This window comes from Callithrix jacchus, chromosome X (assembly GCF_049354715.1).
Source record: "Callithrix jacchus isolate 240 chromosome X, calJac240_pri, whole genome shotgun sequence".
NCBI classification, from domain to species: Eukaryota; Metazoa; Chordata; class Mammalia; order Primates; family Cebidae; genus Callithrix; species Callithrix jacchus.
This window is the reverse complement of record NC_133524.1, coordinates 131,569,415-131,584,528: the sequence shown is the minus strand read 5'-3', so window position 1 is coordinate 131,584,528 and position 15,114 is coordinate 131,569,415. Positions and strand designations below refer to the sequence as shown.

At 42.4% G+C, this 15,114-nt stretch overlaps 1 protein-coding gene across 1 annotated transcript; it reads right to left on the bottom strand.

Moving 5' to 3' along the window:
- Positions 1-1,603: 1,603 nt before the first annotated feature.
- LOC128930689 (uncharacterized) lies at positions 1,604-15,059 on the bottom strand. The gene is given in 28 exon segments (XM_054251316.2): positions 1,604-1,810; positions 1,813-1,859; positions 2,244-2,337; positions 2,698-2,832; positions 3,317-3,457; positions 3,703-3,843; positions 4,847-4,987; positions 5,234-5,374; positions 5,625-5,765; positions 6,021-6,155; positions 6,402-6,542; positions 6,793-6,933; positions 7,189-7,323; positions 7,958-8,098; positions 8,348-8,488; positions 8,732-8,872; positions 9,123-9,263; positions 9,518-9,652; positions 10,287-10,427; positions 10,675-10,815; positions 11,062-11,199; positions 11,450-11,590; positions 11,846-11,980; positions 12,254-12,364; positions 12,694-12,753; positions 12,999-13,139; positions 13,382-13,522; positions 13,757-15,059. Coding segments are annotated over 28 exon segments (3,582 nt in total). The 5' UTR covers positions 13,863-15,059; the 3' UTR covers positions 1,604-1,715.
- Positions 15,060-15,114: the final 55 nt, after the last annotated feature.

Genomic DNA, 15,114 nt, shown 5'->3' with positions numbered 1-15,114 from the left:
TGTTTGCTTGCCCTTTCCCAACTGAGTCTTTCTCATTAATGCTGCCGGGTACCCGGGGGAAGAGGGTAGAGCCATGGGAAAGTTGTGTCTCGTGCAGGAGTGGCAATGGGGAGCCTGGTCTCTTCGGTTTCTGTGTGATGGCACAGAAACAATCTGGGAGGTGGGGGCCTGTTAGCAGGATTCCCTCTCGCTTTGCTGAGAGTTCCTTCCTCCCTAATTTTCCTTTTCAACCGACACATTCCCCTCCTCACCCTGTAATGTGTGCGTGAACTTAATCTTTCCTGGTCATGTGACAAGAACTCAGTTTCAGCTGAACTAAGGAACAAAATTCTGTAACATAGTCATTGCTGAGTGTACAATCTGCCAGAAACAGAGAGCAACACTGAGTCTCTTATATGGCACCTGTCTCCAGGGTGATCAGCTAGCCACCAGATGGCAGGTGCTTACATTGGACCACTTTCAATATAGAAGGGACAGGGCTGTGTTCTTACTCAAATAGACACATATACTGACTATGGATCTTCATTTCCACCCACAGTAATTTGAGAAAATCAACATTTGTGCAGTTAGAAAAAACGCCTTATTTACCACCAGGGTATTCCACACAAGGCACTCACAGATAATAAAGTGTAGCGATGGGCCCACCCTCATAGGAATTCACTGGTCTTAATATTTATATTCCCTTATCCTCCATCAGCTTTTTTTTAAGGTGGTACTGTCTTACCCACACTGGCCTTGAACTCCAAATCAGGCTCCCGAACTGTCCCACATTATCTGAAGATGACTGGATCAACAGAACTGTGCAATGGACTTGTGGAACTCAGTTATAGTGCAAGCTAGGTGGCAATGTCTTGCAGATCTGAGAAATCACTTAGGAAGCAGTGTTTGCTGTATATTTGCATCCAACACAGTTTGCTTTCTTTCCCATAGTCAGGATTCTTGGTCCTAGATTCAAGGGGTATAACTGGGGGTGTCTCTACTCATACTCTATACCCCAGTGACCCACTAGCAAAAACGTTTCCTATTCTCCTGACGTTAGGCTCTGCTGAACTAGAAGTCTTATTTCCAAAGGAAGAAATGCTTTCACCAAGGGACACAACAGTGATTCCATTGAAAAGACATTCATACTGCCAGCTGGCCATTTTGGTCTCTTCATCACTTTCCATCTAGAGGCAAAGGAGGGGGTCATCCACTGGCTTGGGATGATGAACCTGACGATCAAAGGGGGATTAGTTGCACTACACCAGGAGCTAAAAAGGAGTATGTCTGCTGTGTCTAGAGAGCTTCTTAGTCCTCCCATGTTTTCTGATTACACTTAATGGAAAAGTACAGCAACCCAATCCAGGCAGGTATCTAATGGTCCTTCAGACTGTTCAGTGATGAAGGTTTGAGTCAACCTGCCAGGTCAAGCACCATGACCAGATGACATACTATCTCAGGGCAAAGGGAATGAAAAATGGGTAGTGAACGAAGGCAGTTATAAATACCGGCTACAACTATGCAGAAACCATGACCGTAATACTAAATACATTGGTGATTTATCAACTCGTATCCCTCCTCAGGTGGAAGAATAAACCAACAAACAAACCACAAAAGTCTAGCTTTTACTAACAGAAATTTATTAAATTTCAAAAGCTCCATCTTTTCTTAGCTTCAGGAAGGGAATTTTCTTCACTTCAAAATTACAGGAAGCTTCAGCAATGACCTACTCCACTTTACAGCACATATCCTTGTTTCTCCTTGGTATTTGCATTAACACAATTATTTTTTCTCATGTGCTTAACTTTGCTGAGATGGCAGTGGGAATCTACTCTTTTAGCACCTTCTTGAGTTGCTGAATTAAGGCAAAATTTTTAAGCCTGAAATGAAAGAGGTATTCCATTAACCAGAGGATACCCACGGCATCTGTGATATGTAAGAGGTAGTAGTGGATACAAAACAGACTTTACAATGTACATGCAGATAGAAAATGCATGCTCATGGAAAATACAAACTAGAAAATGACCAAGTGAGTCACCTGAGGGCCCACACCCACTCCCAGATTATCATAAATTTGGAAGGCTCCATGGCATTGGAAAAAGGGGTTAGAATAAGAAAATATCAACCTAAATGCTTGGGGAAATAGCATGAACTATGACTGAGGGCCAGGGATTAGGAAGAACAAGGCATGATTTCTTCCTGCTCCTGTCCCAAACTGGGCACAAGTGCTTAAAACAATAGAAGAGTTTTCTTTTGGCACCCACCTTGCTGCTTCCTTAATGGCAAATTTAACAAGTTGTTTCTTGACTTCCATAGATCCTTGTACTTCATCAAGCAAAATGAAAATTCTTTCATAATCTGAAGGTATTAAAAAGTTAGTATTTCTAAAATTATGAAAATGAAATATACTTCAATCTCATTGCATCCACTACCGCAGTATACATTTTTTATGGGCTACAATGTTACACAGTGTTTGTGTTTTGAATGCTTAAATCACATCAGTATATTACTAAGGAAACTATTGTGAACACTAACAAAGAAAAACACCTAAGCAGATGTATTTGAAATTTTCAGTGAAATTAAATAGAAGCCCTGCTAAATTACAGACAGATCCAATTTAGCCAAACGATGAGCTCAAGGGGAAGCATAATTGTGTTCTAAATCATAGAATGGGAGACTTCTCAGGCTTTCATTGATAGACATTCTTGCACTACTTACTTCGCCCACACCTTCGAACTTCTTTCATCAATTGATGTTTTATATCATCATTAACTTTCTTTGCCATAGCAGGAGATATTCGTGCTGTATTTGGCACAGTTTCCACCGGAGACCTTGCTGTGACTGGTGAATCACCTGCAGAGACACGGTAGTTTTGGGCTCCTACCACAAATTCGTTACTATCAGGTTTGTAAAGCAGCTTATCTTTGCTGAGACTAGTGCAGTTGTAAGACAAAGAATCTAATGTGTTGGGTTGCATACAATCTCCTGTCATATTTATAAGCTCTGGGGGAGCAGAATCTGACAGGAAGCCATCAGGTGGGGTCTGACCATTTTCTATCTCCTTCTGGATATCATGAATGACAGTAGCATCTGGAATCCAAATGGAAAAATTGAGCTGCGAGGTAAGTGCATTATGTCACTCCCACAGGTATATCCCTCGGAGGCTCAGTTTCGAGGAAGTTATGTCAGAAAGCAGGAGGATATACAAGGTGGCGATACCAGACCCCTCGGACTGAGCTCAAAAAAGACAATACAACAAAACCACCTGCTTCCCTGCTGGACACTATGCATGCATACAGAAACCAAGTAGGACAGTACAACCAATACACAAACATACACGGATCCCTGCTACTCCTGGATGAAGCACCAGCTCCTGACAGATTACTACGCCCTGGTGGAACCGCTGATGAGGAGTTATCAGGTGCTTGTTGGCCATTATTCGTCTTCTTCTCATGGACATTGTGAGAGATGGTGGCATCTGGAAAAAAAATGAAGAGGCCGAGCTGTGAGGTTAAGTGCATAATGAGAGCCCCACAGGTATATCCCGCTCATGCTCAGTTTCTAGAAAATTATCCCATAAAGCATGAGTATATACCAGGTGGCAACCAGAGAACCCTGAAATTGAGGCAAGAAAAGATAATACAACAAAACCACCTTCTTCCCTTGATGACACTATGCCCGCATATGGAAATCAAGTAGGACACAACTTATAAGGAAACATACACAGATCCCTGGTACTCATGGCTACGATGCTAGCCCCTGTCATATTAGGAAGTCCTGATGGAAGAGTTGACAAGAAGTTTTGAGTTGCTGGTTGGCCGTTTTTTATCTTCTCTTCATGGACATTGTGAGTGATGGAAGCATCTGGAAATCAAGTGAGGAGGAGGAGGTGTGAGGTATGTGCATTATGTGAAGCCCCAGGTATATTCCACTGAGGCTAAGTTTCAAGGAAATTATGCCATAAAGCAGGAGATGATGTGCCAGGTGACGATCTGAAAACCCTCAAACTAAGCTAACAAAAGATAATACAACAAAACCACCTTCTTCTCTTTATGACACTATGCATTCATATGGAAACCAAGTAGGAAGTACAACTAGTAAACAGATCCCTCGTAGTCTTGGCTATGATACCAGCTCCTGCCAAATTATTAAGCCCTGGTGTAACAGTGGGCAGGAAGTTATCAGGTGCTAGTTGGCTGTTTTTTATCTTCTTTTCACCGACATTGTGAGTGATGGTAGCATGTGGAAACCAAATGAGTTGTGAGAAAAATACATGATGTCAACCCTACGGGTATATTCCCGATGCTCAGTTTCTAGGAAATCATTGCATAAAGCAAGAGGACAGGCCAGGTGGTGATCTGAAAACCCTAAATTCAGGTCACAAAAGATAATACAACAAAATTGCCTCCTCCCTTTCATGACACCATGCATGCATGTGGAAACCAAGGAGGACAATCCAACTTATAAGCTAACATATACAGATCATTGCTACTCATGGTTGGAATACCAGCGTTTGCCATGTTAATAAGCCCTGGTGGAACAGCTGACAAAATATTATCAGGTGCTTGTTGGCCATTTTCCATCTTCTCTTCACGGACATTATGAGTGACAGTAGCAACTGGAAACCGAGAGAAGACGTCAAGCTGTGAGGTCAGTGCATAACAACAACCCTGCAGGTATATCCCTCTGATGCTCAGTTTTTAGAACATGATCTCATTAAGCAGAAGGATATACCAGGTGGCTATCTGAGACCTCCCAAAATGAGCTCACAAAAGATAATATAATAAAACGACCTTGTTTGATGTATGACCCTGCATGATTATGGAAACCAAGTAGGAAACCAAGCAGAAACAACCAGGAAACATACACTGAGCCCTGGTACTCATGGGTGGAGTACCAGCTCCTGATACATTAATAAGCCCTGGTGTAATGGATGACAAGAAGTTCTCAGGTGCTCTTTGACCATTGTTCATCTTCTCTCCATGGACATTGTGAGTGACTGCAGCATCTGGAAACCAAAGAACGTGGTTTTGCTGAGAGGTAAGTGCATTATGTCAACTACATAGGTATAACACTCTGATGGGTAGTATCTAGGAAATTATCTCATACAGAAGAAAGATATACCAGCTAGTAATCTGAGAACCCTAAAATTGAGGCATGGAAAGACAGGAAAAGAACACTACATCCTTCCCTGCTTACACTATGCATGCATGTGGAAACCAAATAGGACAGTACACCGAGTGAACAAACTTACACTGATCCCTGGTACTCGTGGATGAAACACCAGCTGCTGCCATATTAATATGTGTAGGGGAAACAGTTGGGAAGACTTTATTGGGTGCTCCTTCAGCATTTTTAATCTTTCCCTCATGTACACTGTGAGTGACGATAGCATCTGGAAACGAAATGAAAAGGTTTAGTTTTGAATTAAGTGCATTATATCATCCCCACAGGTATATCCCCCTGATGCTCCGTTTCTAGAAAACTATTTCATAAAATCAGAGATGATATGCCAGAAGGCCATCTGAGAACACTCAAATGCAGCTCATGAAAGATAATACAACAAAATCACCTTCTCCCTTTCAGAGCACTAGGCATGCCTATGAAAACCAAGTAGGATAGTACAAATGAATAAGCAAACATACACTGATCCCTGGTTCTCATGGCTGGGAGACCAGCTGTTGCCAAATAAGGAGGTCCTTGGAGAACAGTTGACAAGACGTTATTAGGTGTTGGTTGCTTGTTTTCCATGTTCTCTTTGTGGACATTTTGAGTGATGGTAGCATCTGAAAACCAAATGAAGAGGTTGAGCTGTGATGAAAGTGCATTATGTCAACCGCACAGGTATATCCCTCTGATCCTCAGTTTCTAGAAAACTATCAAAGAAATCAGGGTAGTATATGCCACGTGGCTATCTGATACCCCTCAAATTAATGCTAGGAAACTATATACAACAAAATTAACTTGTAGCATTCATTAAACTATGCCTCCTTAGGGAAATCAAGTAGGACAGTACAACTAAGAAGCAGATATACACAGACCTCCTGTCCTCCTGGATGAAATTCCAGCTGCTGCCATATTACCAAGACCTGGTGGAGCAGCTGACAACACGTTGTCAGTTGCTAGTTGGATGTTATTTATCTTTACTTCATGGATATTGTGAGTGACTGCAGCATCTGGAAACCAACAGAAATGGCTGGGCTGTGAGGTACGTGCATCCTGTGAACGTCACAGGCATATCCCTCTGATGCTCAGTATCTAGGACATTATCTCATAAAGAAGAAGGACATATGAAGTAGCAGTCTGAGAACCGTAAATTTGAGGCCAGTAAAGATAGTACAACAACACTGTATTCTTCCCTCATGACACTACGCATGCATATAGAAATCAAGTAGGACAGTATGCCAAGTGAACAAACTTACACTGATCCCTGGTACTCATGGATGAAACACCCGCTGCTGCCATATTAATATGTGCTGGTGGAATAGCTGAGAAAACATTCTTGGGTGCCGTTTGGGCATTTTTAATCATCTCCTCATGGACATTGTGAGTGGTGGTAGAATCTGGAAATGAAATCAGGAGGTTCAGTCTTGCGTTATGTGTACTACGTCAACTCTACAGGTATATCCTCCTGATACTCAGTTTCTAGAAAACGATTTCAAAAAGCTGAAGAGGATATGCCAGATGGCGATCTGAGAACACTCAAATGCAGCTCACTGAAGATAATACAATAAAATCACCTTCTCCCGTTCAGGACACTAGGCATGCCTATGAAAACCAAGTAGGATAGTCCAAATGAATAAGCAAACATACACTGATCCCTGGTGCTCATGGCTGGGAGACCAGCTGTTGCCAAATAAGGAAGTCCTTGGAGAACAGTTGACAAGACGTTATTAAGTGTTGGTTGGTTATTTTCCATCTTCTCTTTGCGGACATTTTGAGTGACGGTAGCATCTGAAAACCAAACGATGAGGTTGAGCTGTGAGGTAAGTACATTATGTCAACCACAGAGATATGTCCGTCTGATCCTCAGTTTCTAGGAAATTATCAAAGACAGCAGGGTTGCATATGCCATGTGGCTATCTGATACCCCTCAAATTGACACTAGGAACGTGTATATGACAAAATTAACCTGTAGCATACATCAATATATGCCTCCTTAGGGAAATCAAGTCGGACAGTACAACTAAGAAGCAGATCTACACAGACCTGTGGTTCTCGTGGATGACATTCCAGCCGCTGCCACATTACCAAGACCTGGTGGAGCAGCTGACAAGACGTTGTCAGGTGCTAGTTGGCCGTTATTTATCTTCGCTTCACGGACATTGTGAGTGACTGCACCATCTGAAAACCAACAGAAATGGCTGGGCTGTGAGGTAAGTGCATTATGTCAACCACAGCATACCCCTCTGATGCTCAGTATCCAGGAAACTATCTCATTAAGAAGAAGGACATACCAAGTGGCAGTCTGAGAACCTTAAGATTAAGGCCAGGAAAGATAGTACAACAAAATTACATTCTTCCCTCATGACACTATGCACGCATAAGGAAACCTAGTAGGATAGTAAACCAATTGTACAAAGGTACACTGATCCCTGTTGCTCATGGATGACACAACAGCTGCTGCCATATTAATAAGTGCTGGGGGACTAGCTGGGAAGATTTTATCAGGTACTGCTTGGGCATTTTTAATCTTCTTCTCACAGACATTGTGAGTGATCGTAGCATTTGGAAATGAAAAGAAGGGGTTCAGTGTTGAGGTATGTGCATTATGTTAACCCCACAGGTATATCCTCCTAATGCTCACTTTCTAGAAAACTATTTCATAAAGCCAGAGAGGATATGCCAGATGGCAATCTGAGAACACTCAAATGCAGCTCACGAAAGACAATACAACAAAATCACCTTCTCCCATTCAGGACACTAAGCATGCCTATGAAAACCAAGTAGGATAGTCCAAATGAATAAGCAAACATACACTGATCCCTGGTGCTCATGGCTGGGAGACCAGCTGTTGCCAAATAAGGAAGTCCTTGGAGAACAGATGACAAGACTTTATTAAGTGTTGGTTGGTTATTTTCCATCTTCTCTTTGCGGACATTTTGAGTGATGGTAGCATCTGAAAACCAAATGAAGAGGTTGAGCTGTAAGGTAAGTACATTATTTCAACCCCACAGTTATATCCCTCTGATCCTCAGTTTCTAGGAAATTATCAAAGAAACCAGGGTAGGATATGCCACGTGGCTCTCTGATAACCCTCAAATTGATGCTAGGAAACTATATCCAACAAAATTAACTTGTAGCATTCATCAAACAATGCCTCCTTAGGGAATCCCAGTAGGACGGTCCAACTAAGAAGCAGACATACATAGATCTCTGGTCTTCGTGGATGAAATTCCAGCTGCTGCCAAATTACCAAGCCCTGGTGGAGCAGTTGACAATATGCTATCAGGTGCTAGTTGGCCATTATTTATCTTTGCTTCATAGACGTTGTGAGTGATCGCAGCATCTGGAAACCAAATGAAGTGGTTGAGCTGTGTGTTTCATGCATTATGTCAACCGCAGAGGCATACGCCTCTGATATCCAGTATCGAGGAAATTAACTCATAAAGAAAGACATACCAAGGAGCAGTCTGAGAACCGTAAAGTTGAGGCCAGTAAAGATAGTACAACAACACTGTATCCTTCCCTCATGACACTACGCATGCATATAGAAATCAAGTAGGACAGTACGCCAAGGGAGCTAACTTACACTGATCCCTGGTACTCATGGACGAAACACCCGCTGCTGCCATATTAATATGTGCTGGTGGAATTGCTGAGAAAACATTATTGGGTGCTGTTTGTGCATTTTTAATCTTCTCCTCATGGACATTGTGAGTGATGGTAGAATCTGGAAATGAAATCAGGAGTTTCGGTTTTGAGTTATGTGTACTAGGTCAACTCTACAGTCATATCCCCCTGATATTCCGTTTGTAGAAAACGATTTCATAAAGCTGAAGAGGATATGTCAGATGGCTATCTGAGAACATTCAAATGCAGCTCACAGAATATAATACAACAAAATCACCTTCTCCCGTTCAGGACACTAGGCATCCCTATGAAAACCAAGTAGGATAGTCCAAATGAATAAGCAAACATACACTGATCCCTGGTGCTCATGGCTGGGAGACCAGCTGTTGCCAAATAAGGAAGACCTTGGAGAACAGTTGACAAGACGTTATTAGGTGTTGGTTGGTTATTTTCCATCTTCTCTTTGCGGACATTTTGAGTGATGGTAGCATCTGAAAACCAAATGAAGAGGTTGAGCTGTAAGGTAAGTATATTATGTCAACCCCAGAGGTATATCCGTCTGATCCTCAGTTTCTAGGAAATTATCAAAGACAGCAGGGTTGGATATGCCCTGTGACTATCTGATACCCCTCAAATTGATGCTAGGAAAGTGTATACAATAAAATTAACTTGTAGCATTCATGGATCTATGCCTCCTTAGGGAAATCAAGTAGGACGGTAAGACAAACAGCAGACCTACACAGACCTGTGTTCCACGTGGATGAAATTCCAGCTGCTGCCATATTACCAAGACCTGGTGGAGCAGCTGACAAGACGTTGTCAGGTGCTAGTTGGCCGTTATTTATCTTCGCTTCACGGACATTGTGAGTGACTGCAGCATCTGGAAACCAACAAAAAAGGCTGGGCTGTGAGGTAAGTGCATTATGTCAACCACAGCATACCCCTCTGATGCTCAGTATCCAGGAAACTATCTCATAAAGAAGTGGGACATACCAAGTAGCACTCTGAGAAACTTAAGATTCAGGCCAGGAAAGATAGTACAACAAAACTACATTCTTCCCTCATGACACTATGCACGCATATGGAAACCTAGTAGGATAGTAAACCAATTGCACACAGGTACACTGATCCCTGTTGCTCATGGATGACACAACAGCTGCTGCCATATTAATAAGTGCTGGGGAACTAGCTGGGAAGCTTTTATCGGGTACTGCTTGGGCATTTTTAATCTTCTTCTCACAAACATTGTGAAAGATCATACCATCTGGAAATTAAATAAAGGGGTTCAGTTTTGAGTTATGTGCATTATGTTAACCCCACAGGTATATTTTCCTGATGCTCACTTTCTAGAAAACTATTTCAGGAAGCCAGAGAGGATATGCCAGGTGGCGATCTGAGAACACTCAAATGCAGCTCACGAAAGACAATACAACAAAATCACCTTCTCCCTTTCAGGACACTAGGCATGCCTATGAAAACCAGGTAGGATAGTCCAAATGAATAAGCAAACATACACTGATCCCTGGCGCTCATGGCAGGGGGACCAGCTGTTGCCAAATAAGGAAGTCCTTGGAGAACAGTTGACAAGGCGTTATTAAGTGTTGGTTGGTTATTTTCCATCTTCTCTTTGCAGACATTTTGAATGATGGTAGCATCTGAAAACCAAATACAGAGGCTGAGCTGTGACGGAAGTGCAGTGTGTCAACCCCAGAGGTATATCCCTCTGATCCTCACTTTCTAGGAAATTATAAAAAAATCCAGGGGTTGATATGTCACGTAGCCGTGATACCCCTCAAATTGATGCTAGGAAACTATATCCAAGAAAATTAACTTGTAGCATTCATCAAACAATGCCTCCTTAGGGAAACCAAGTAGGACAGTACAACTAAGAAGCAGACATACACAGATCTCTGGTCCTCGTAGATGAAAGTCCAGCTGCTGCCATATTAGCAAGACCTGGTGGAGCAGTTGACAAGAGGTTATCAGGTGCTGATTGGCCATTATTTATCTTCTCTTCAAGGATTGCATGAGTGACTGCAGCATCTGGAAACCAAATGAAGTGGTTGAGCTGTGTGTTTCATGCATTATGTCAACCGCACAGGCATACCGCTCGGATGCTCGGTATCGAGGAAATTATCTCATAAAGAAAAAAGACATACCAAGTAGCAGTCTGAGAACCATAAAGTTGAGGCCAGTAAAGATAGTACAACAACACTGTATTCTTCCCTCATGACACTACGCATGCATATAGAAACCAAGTAGGACAGTACGCCAAGCGAGCAAACTTACACTGATCCCTGGTACTCATGGAAGAAACACCCGCTGCTGCCATATTAATACGTGCTGGTGGAATACCTGAGAAGACATTATTGGGTGCCGTTTGGGCATTTTTAATCTCCTCATGGACATTGTGAGTGATGGTAGAATCTGGAAAGGAAATCAGGAGGTTCAGTTTTGAGTTATGTGTACTATGTCAACTCTACAGGCATATCCTCCTGATACTCAGTTTCTAGAAAACTATTTCATAAAGCTTAAGAGGATATGCTAGATGGTGATCTGAGAACATTCAAATGCAGCTCATGAATGAGAACACAACAAAACCACCTTCTCCCATTCAGGACACTAGGCATGCCTATGAAAACGAAGTAGGATAGTATAAATGAATAAGCAAACATACACTGACCCCTGGTGCTCATGGCTGGGAGACCAGCTGTTGCCAAATAAAGATGTTCTGGTAGAACAGTTGATAAGACGTTATTAGATGTTGGTTGTGTATTTCTCATCTTCTCTTTGTGGACATTTTGAGTGACAGTAGCACCTGAAAACCAAATGAAGAGGTTGAGCTGTGAGGTAAGTACATTATTCAACCCCAGAGGTATATCCCTCTGATCCTCACTTTCTAGGAAATTATCAAAGAATCCAGGGGTGAATATGCCAAGTGAAACATCTGATACCCCTCAAATTGAGGCTAGGAAAGTACATACAACAAAATTAACTTGTAGCATTCATCAAACTATGCCTCCTTAGGGAAACCAAGTAGGACAGTACAACTAAGAAGCAGACATACACAGACCTCTGGTCCTCGTGGATGAAATTCCAGCTGCCGCCATATTACCAAGACCTGGTGGAGCAGCTGACGAGACGTTGTGAGGTGCTAGTTGGCCATTATTTACCTTTGCTTCAGGGATATTGTGAGTGATTGAAGCATCTGGAAACCGAATGAAGTGGTTGAGCTGTGAGGTAAGTGCTTATGTCACTGCCACATGTATGTTTTTCTGACAAAGAGATTTAAGCAATTGTTCCATCACACAAGAGGCTGTATCAGGTGGCGATCTGAGACCCTTCAAGTTTAGGTCGGAAAAGATAATACAACCAAAGCACCTTTTTTCCTGCATGATACTGCATGTTTATGGAAACCAAGTAGGACAACGTAGTTAGTAAATGAACATGCAGAGATCCCTGGTACTCAGGGGTTGAATACCTGCTTCTGTGAAGTTCCTAAGCCCTGCTGTAATAGTTGACAAGAATTCATGAGGTGTTGTTTTGTCACTTTTTATCTTTTCTTCACAGACATTTTGAGCAATGGTAAAACCTGCAAACCACATGAAGAGTTTCAGCTGTGAGCTAAGTGCATTATATCAGCCCTATAGGTCTATCTCTCTGACGCTCAGTTTCTAGGAAATTATCTAATAAAGCAGGGGAGGATATGCCAGGTGGCCCTGTGAGAACCCTCCAATTGATCCCAGGAAAGTATATGCTATAAAACCACCTTCTACCTTTCATGAAATATGCAATCATATGGAAACCAGTGATGACACTACAAGTAATTAAGAGACATACACAGATCCCTGGTACTCATGCATGGAAGAGCAGCTGCGACCATAAGACCAAGCAGTGGTGGAACAAGTGACATGAGATTACCAGTTTGGGATGGGCCATTTTCCATCTTCTCTTCATGTACATTGTGAGAGATGGTACCATCTGGAAACCAAAGGAAGATTTTGAGCTTGAAGTAAGTGAATTACGTCAATGCCACCGGTATATCCCACTGATGATCAGTTTCTAGGAAATTATCCCATAAAGCAAAAGAACACATCAAATGATGATCTGCGGCTCCTCAAATTGAGGCCAAGGAAGACAATTCACAAAACAACCTTCTTCCCTTCATGGCACTATGCCTGCATATGGAAACCAAGGAGGACAGTACAAGTAAAAAATGAACATACACAGATCCCTGGTACTCATTGCTGGAATACCAGCTCCTGCCATATTATTAAACCATGCTAGAATATTTGGCCAGACGTTATCCTGTTGTGGTTGGTCATTTTCCATCCTTTGTTCATGGACATTGTGACTGACGGTGGCATCTGGAAAACAAATGAAGAGGTCAAGATAGGAGTAGGTGCATTATGCCGCCCCCACAGGTATATCCCTCTGATGTTCAGCTCCTGAGAAATTTTTGCACAAATCAAGATGACAAGAGCGGCATCTGGGACCCCTCAAACTGATATCAAGAAAGATAATACAACAAGATCTCCATCTCCCCTTCCTGACAATATACATGCATATGGAAACAAAGTAGGAAAATCCAACTAAAAAGTGAACATACACAGACCATCAGTACTCATGGCTGGAATAGCAGCTCCTGCCACATTAGTAAGTCCTATTGGAGCAGTTGATGAGATGTTGCCATGTTGGGGTTCGCCCTTTTCCATCTTCTCCTTAAGGACATTATAAGTTTCGGTAGCATCTGGAAACCAAATGAAGAGCTGTGAGTAAGTGTATTATGGTAACTCCACAGGTATATCTGTGCTCAGTTTCTAGGAAATTATCTCATTAACCAGAGGATATACCAGGTTGCCATCTGAGACCCCTGAAATTGCGGCCTGGAAACATAGTATAACACAACCACCTCCTACCTTTTTTGACACTATACATGCATATGGAAACCAAGTAGGACAGTAATACTAACAAACAAACTTACCCAGATCCCTGGTACTCATGGATGAAATACCAGCGCCTGCCATATTAATAAGTCCTGGCTGAAGTGTCAACAACACGTTGTCAGGTGCTGGTTGGACATATTCCATCTTCTGTTCATGGACGCTGTGAGTGATGGTAGCGTCTGGAAATCAAAGGAAGAGGTTGAGCTGTGAGGTAAGTGCATTAGGCCAAACCATACGTATATCCCTCTGATGCTCACTTTCCATGAAATTATTTCATAAAGCAGGAGGATATATAAGGTGGTGTATATATCTGGGGCCCCTCAGATTTAGTTCAGAAAATATAATACAACAAAACCACCTGCTTCCCTTCAGAAGGCACTACGCATGCATATGAAAAGCAAGTAGGACAGTACAACTTATAAGCGGACATATAGCGATCTCTGGGACTCATGGCCGGAATAGCAGTTGCTACCATATTACAAAGCCCTGTGGAATCAGTTGACAAGACGTTACCATGTTGGGGCTGGCCATTTTTCATTCTCTCTTCATTGATATTGTGAGTGACGGTAGCATATGGAAACCAAATGAAGAGTTGAAGCTCTGAGGAAAGTGCATTATGTCAACCCCACAGGTATATCCCTCTGGTGGTCAGTTTCTATGAAATTAACCCATAAAGCAGGACATATCAGGTGGAAAATGAGACGCCAGAAATTCAGAACAGAAACAATAATAAAACAAAACCACCGTCTTCCCTGCATGTCACTGCATGCATACGGAATCCCAGTAGGACAGTATAACTAGTAAACAAACATATGCTGATCCCCAGTACTCAGGGGTGGAATACCAGCCCCTGTGAAATTTATAAGCCCTTCTATAATGGTTGACAGGGATCTATCAGGTGCCATTTTCTTCCTTTTTTATCTTCTCTTCATAGACATTCTGAGTAACAGTTGAATCTGGAACCCAAAGGAAAAGGTTGAGCTGTGATGTAAATGCATTATGTCAGTCCCACAGGTGTATCCCTCTGATGCTGAGTTTCTACGAAATTATCTAAGAAACAGGATAGGATATGGCTGGGTACGGTGGCTCACGTCTGTAATCCCAGCACTTTGGAAGGCTGAGGCGGGTGGATCTCGAGGTCAGAGACCAAGACCATCCTGGCCGACACGGTGAAACCCTGTCTCTACTAAAAATACAAATATTAGCTGAGCGTGGTGGTGCATGCCTGTTATCCCAGCTACTCAGGAGGCTGAGGCAGGAGAATCACTTGAACCCGGGAGGTGGAGATTGCAGCGACCGAGATAGCATCACTGCGCTCCAGCCTGGGCGACAGAGTGAGAATCAGTTTTGAAAGAAAAAAGAAAAAAAAGAGAGAGAGAGAGAAAGAAAAAAAGAG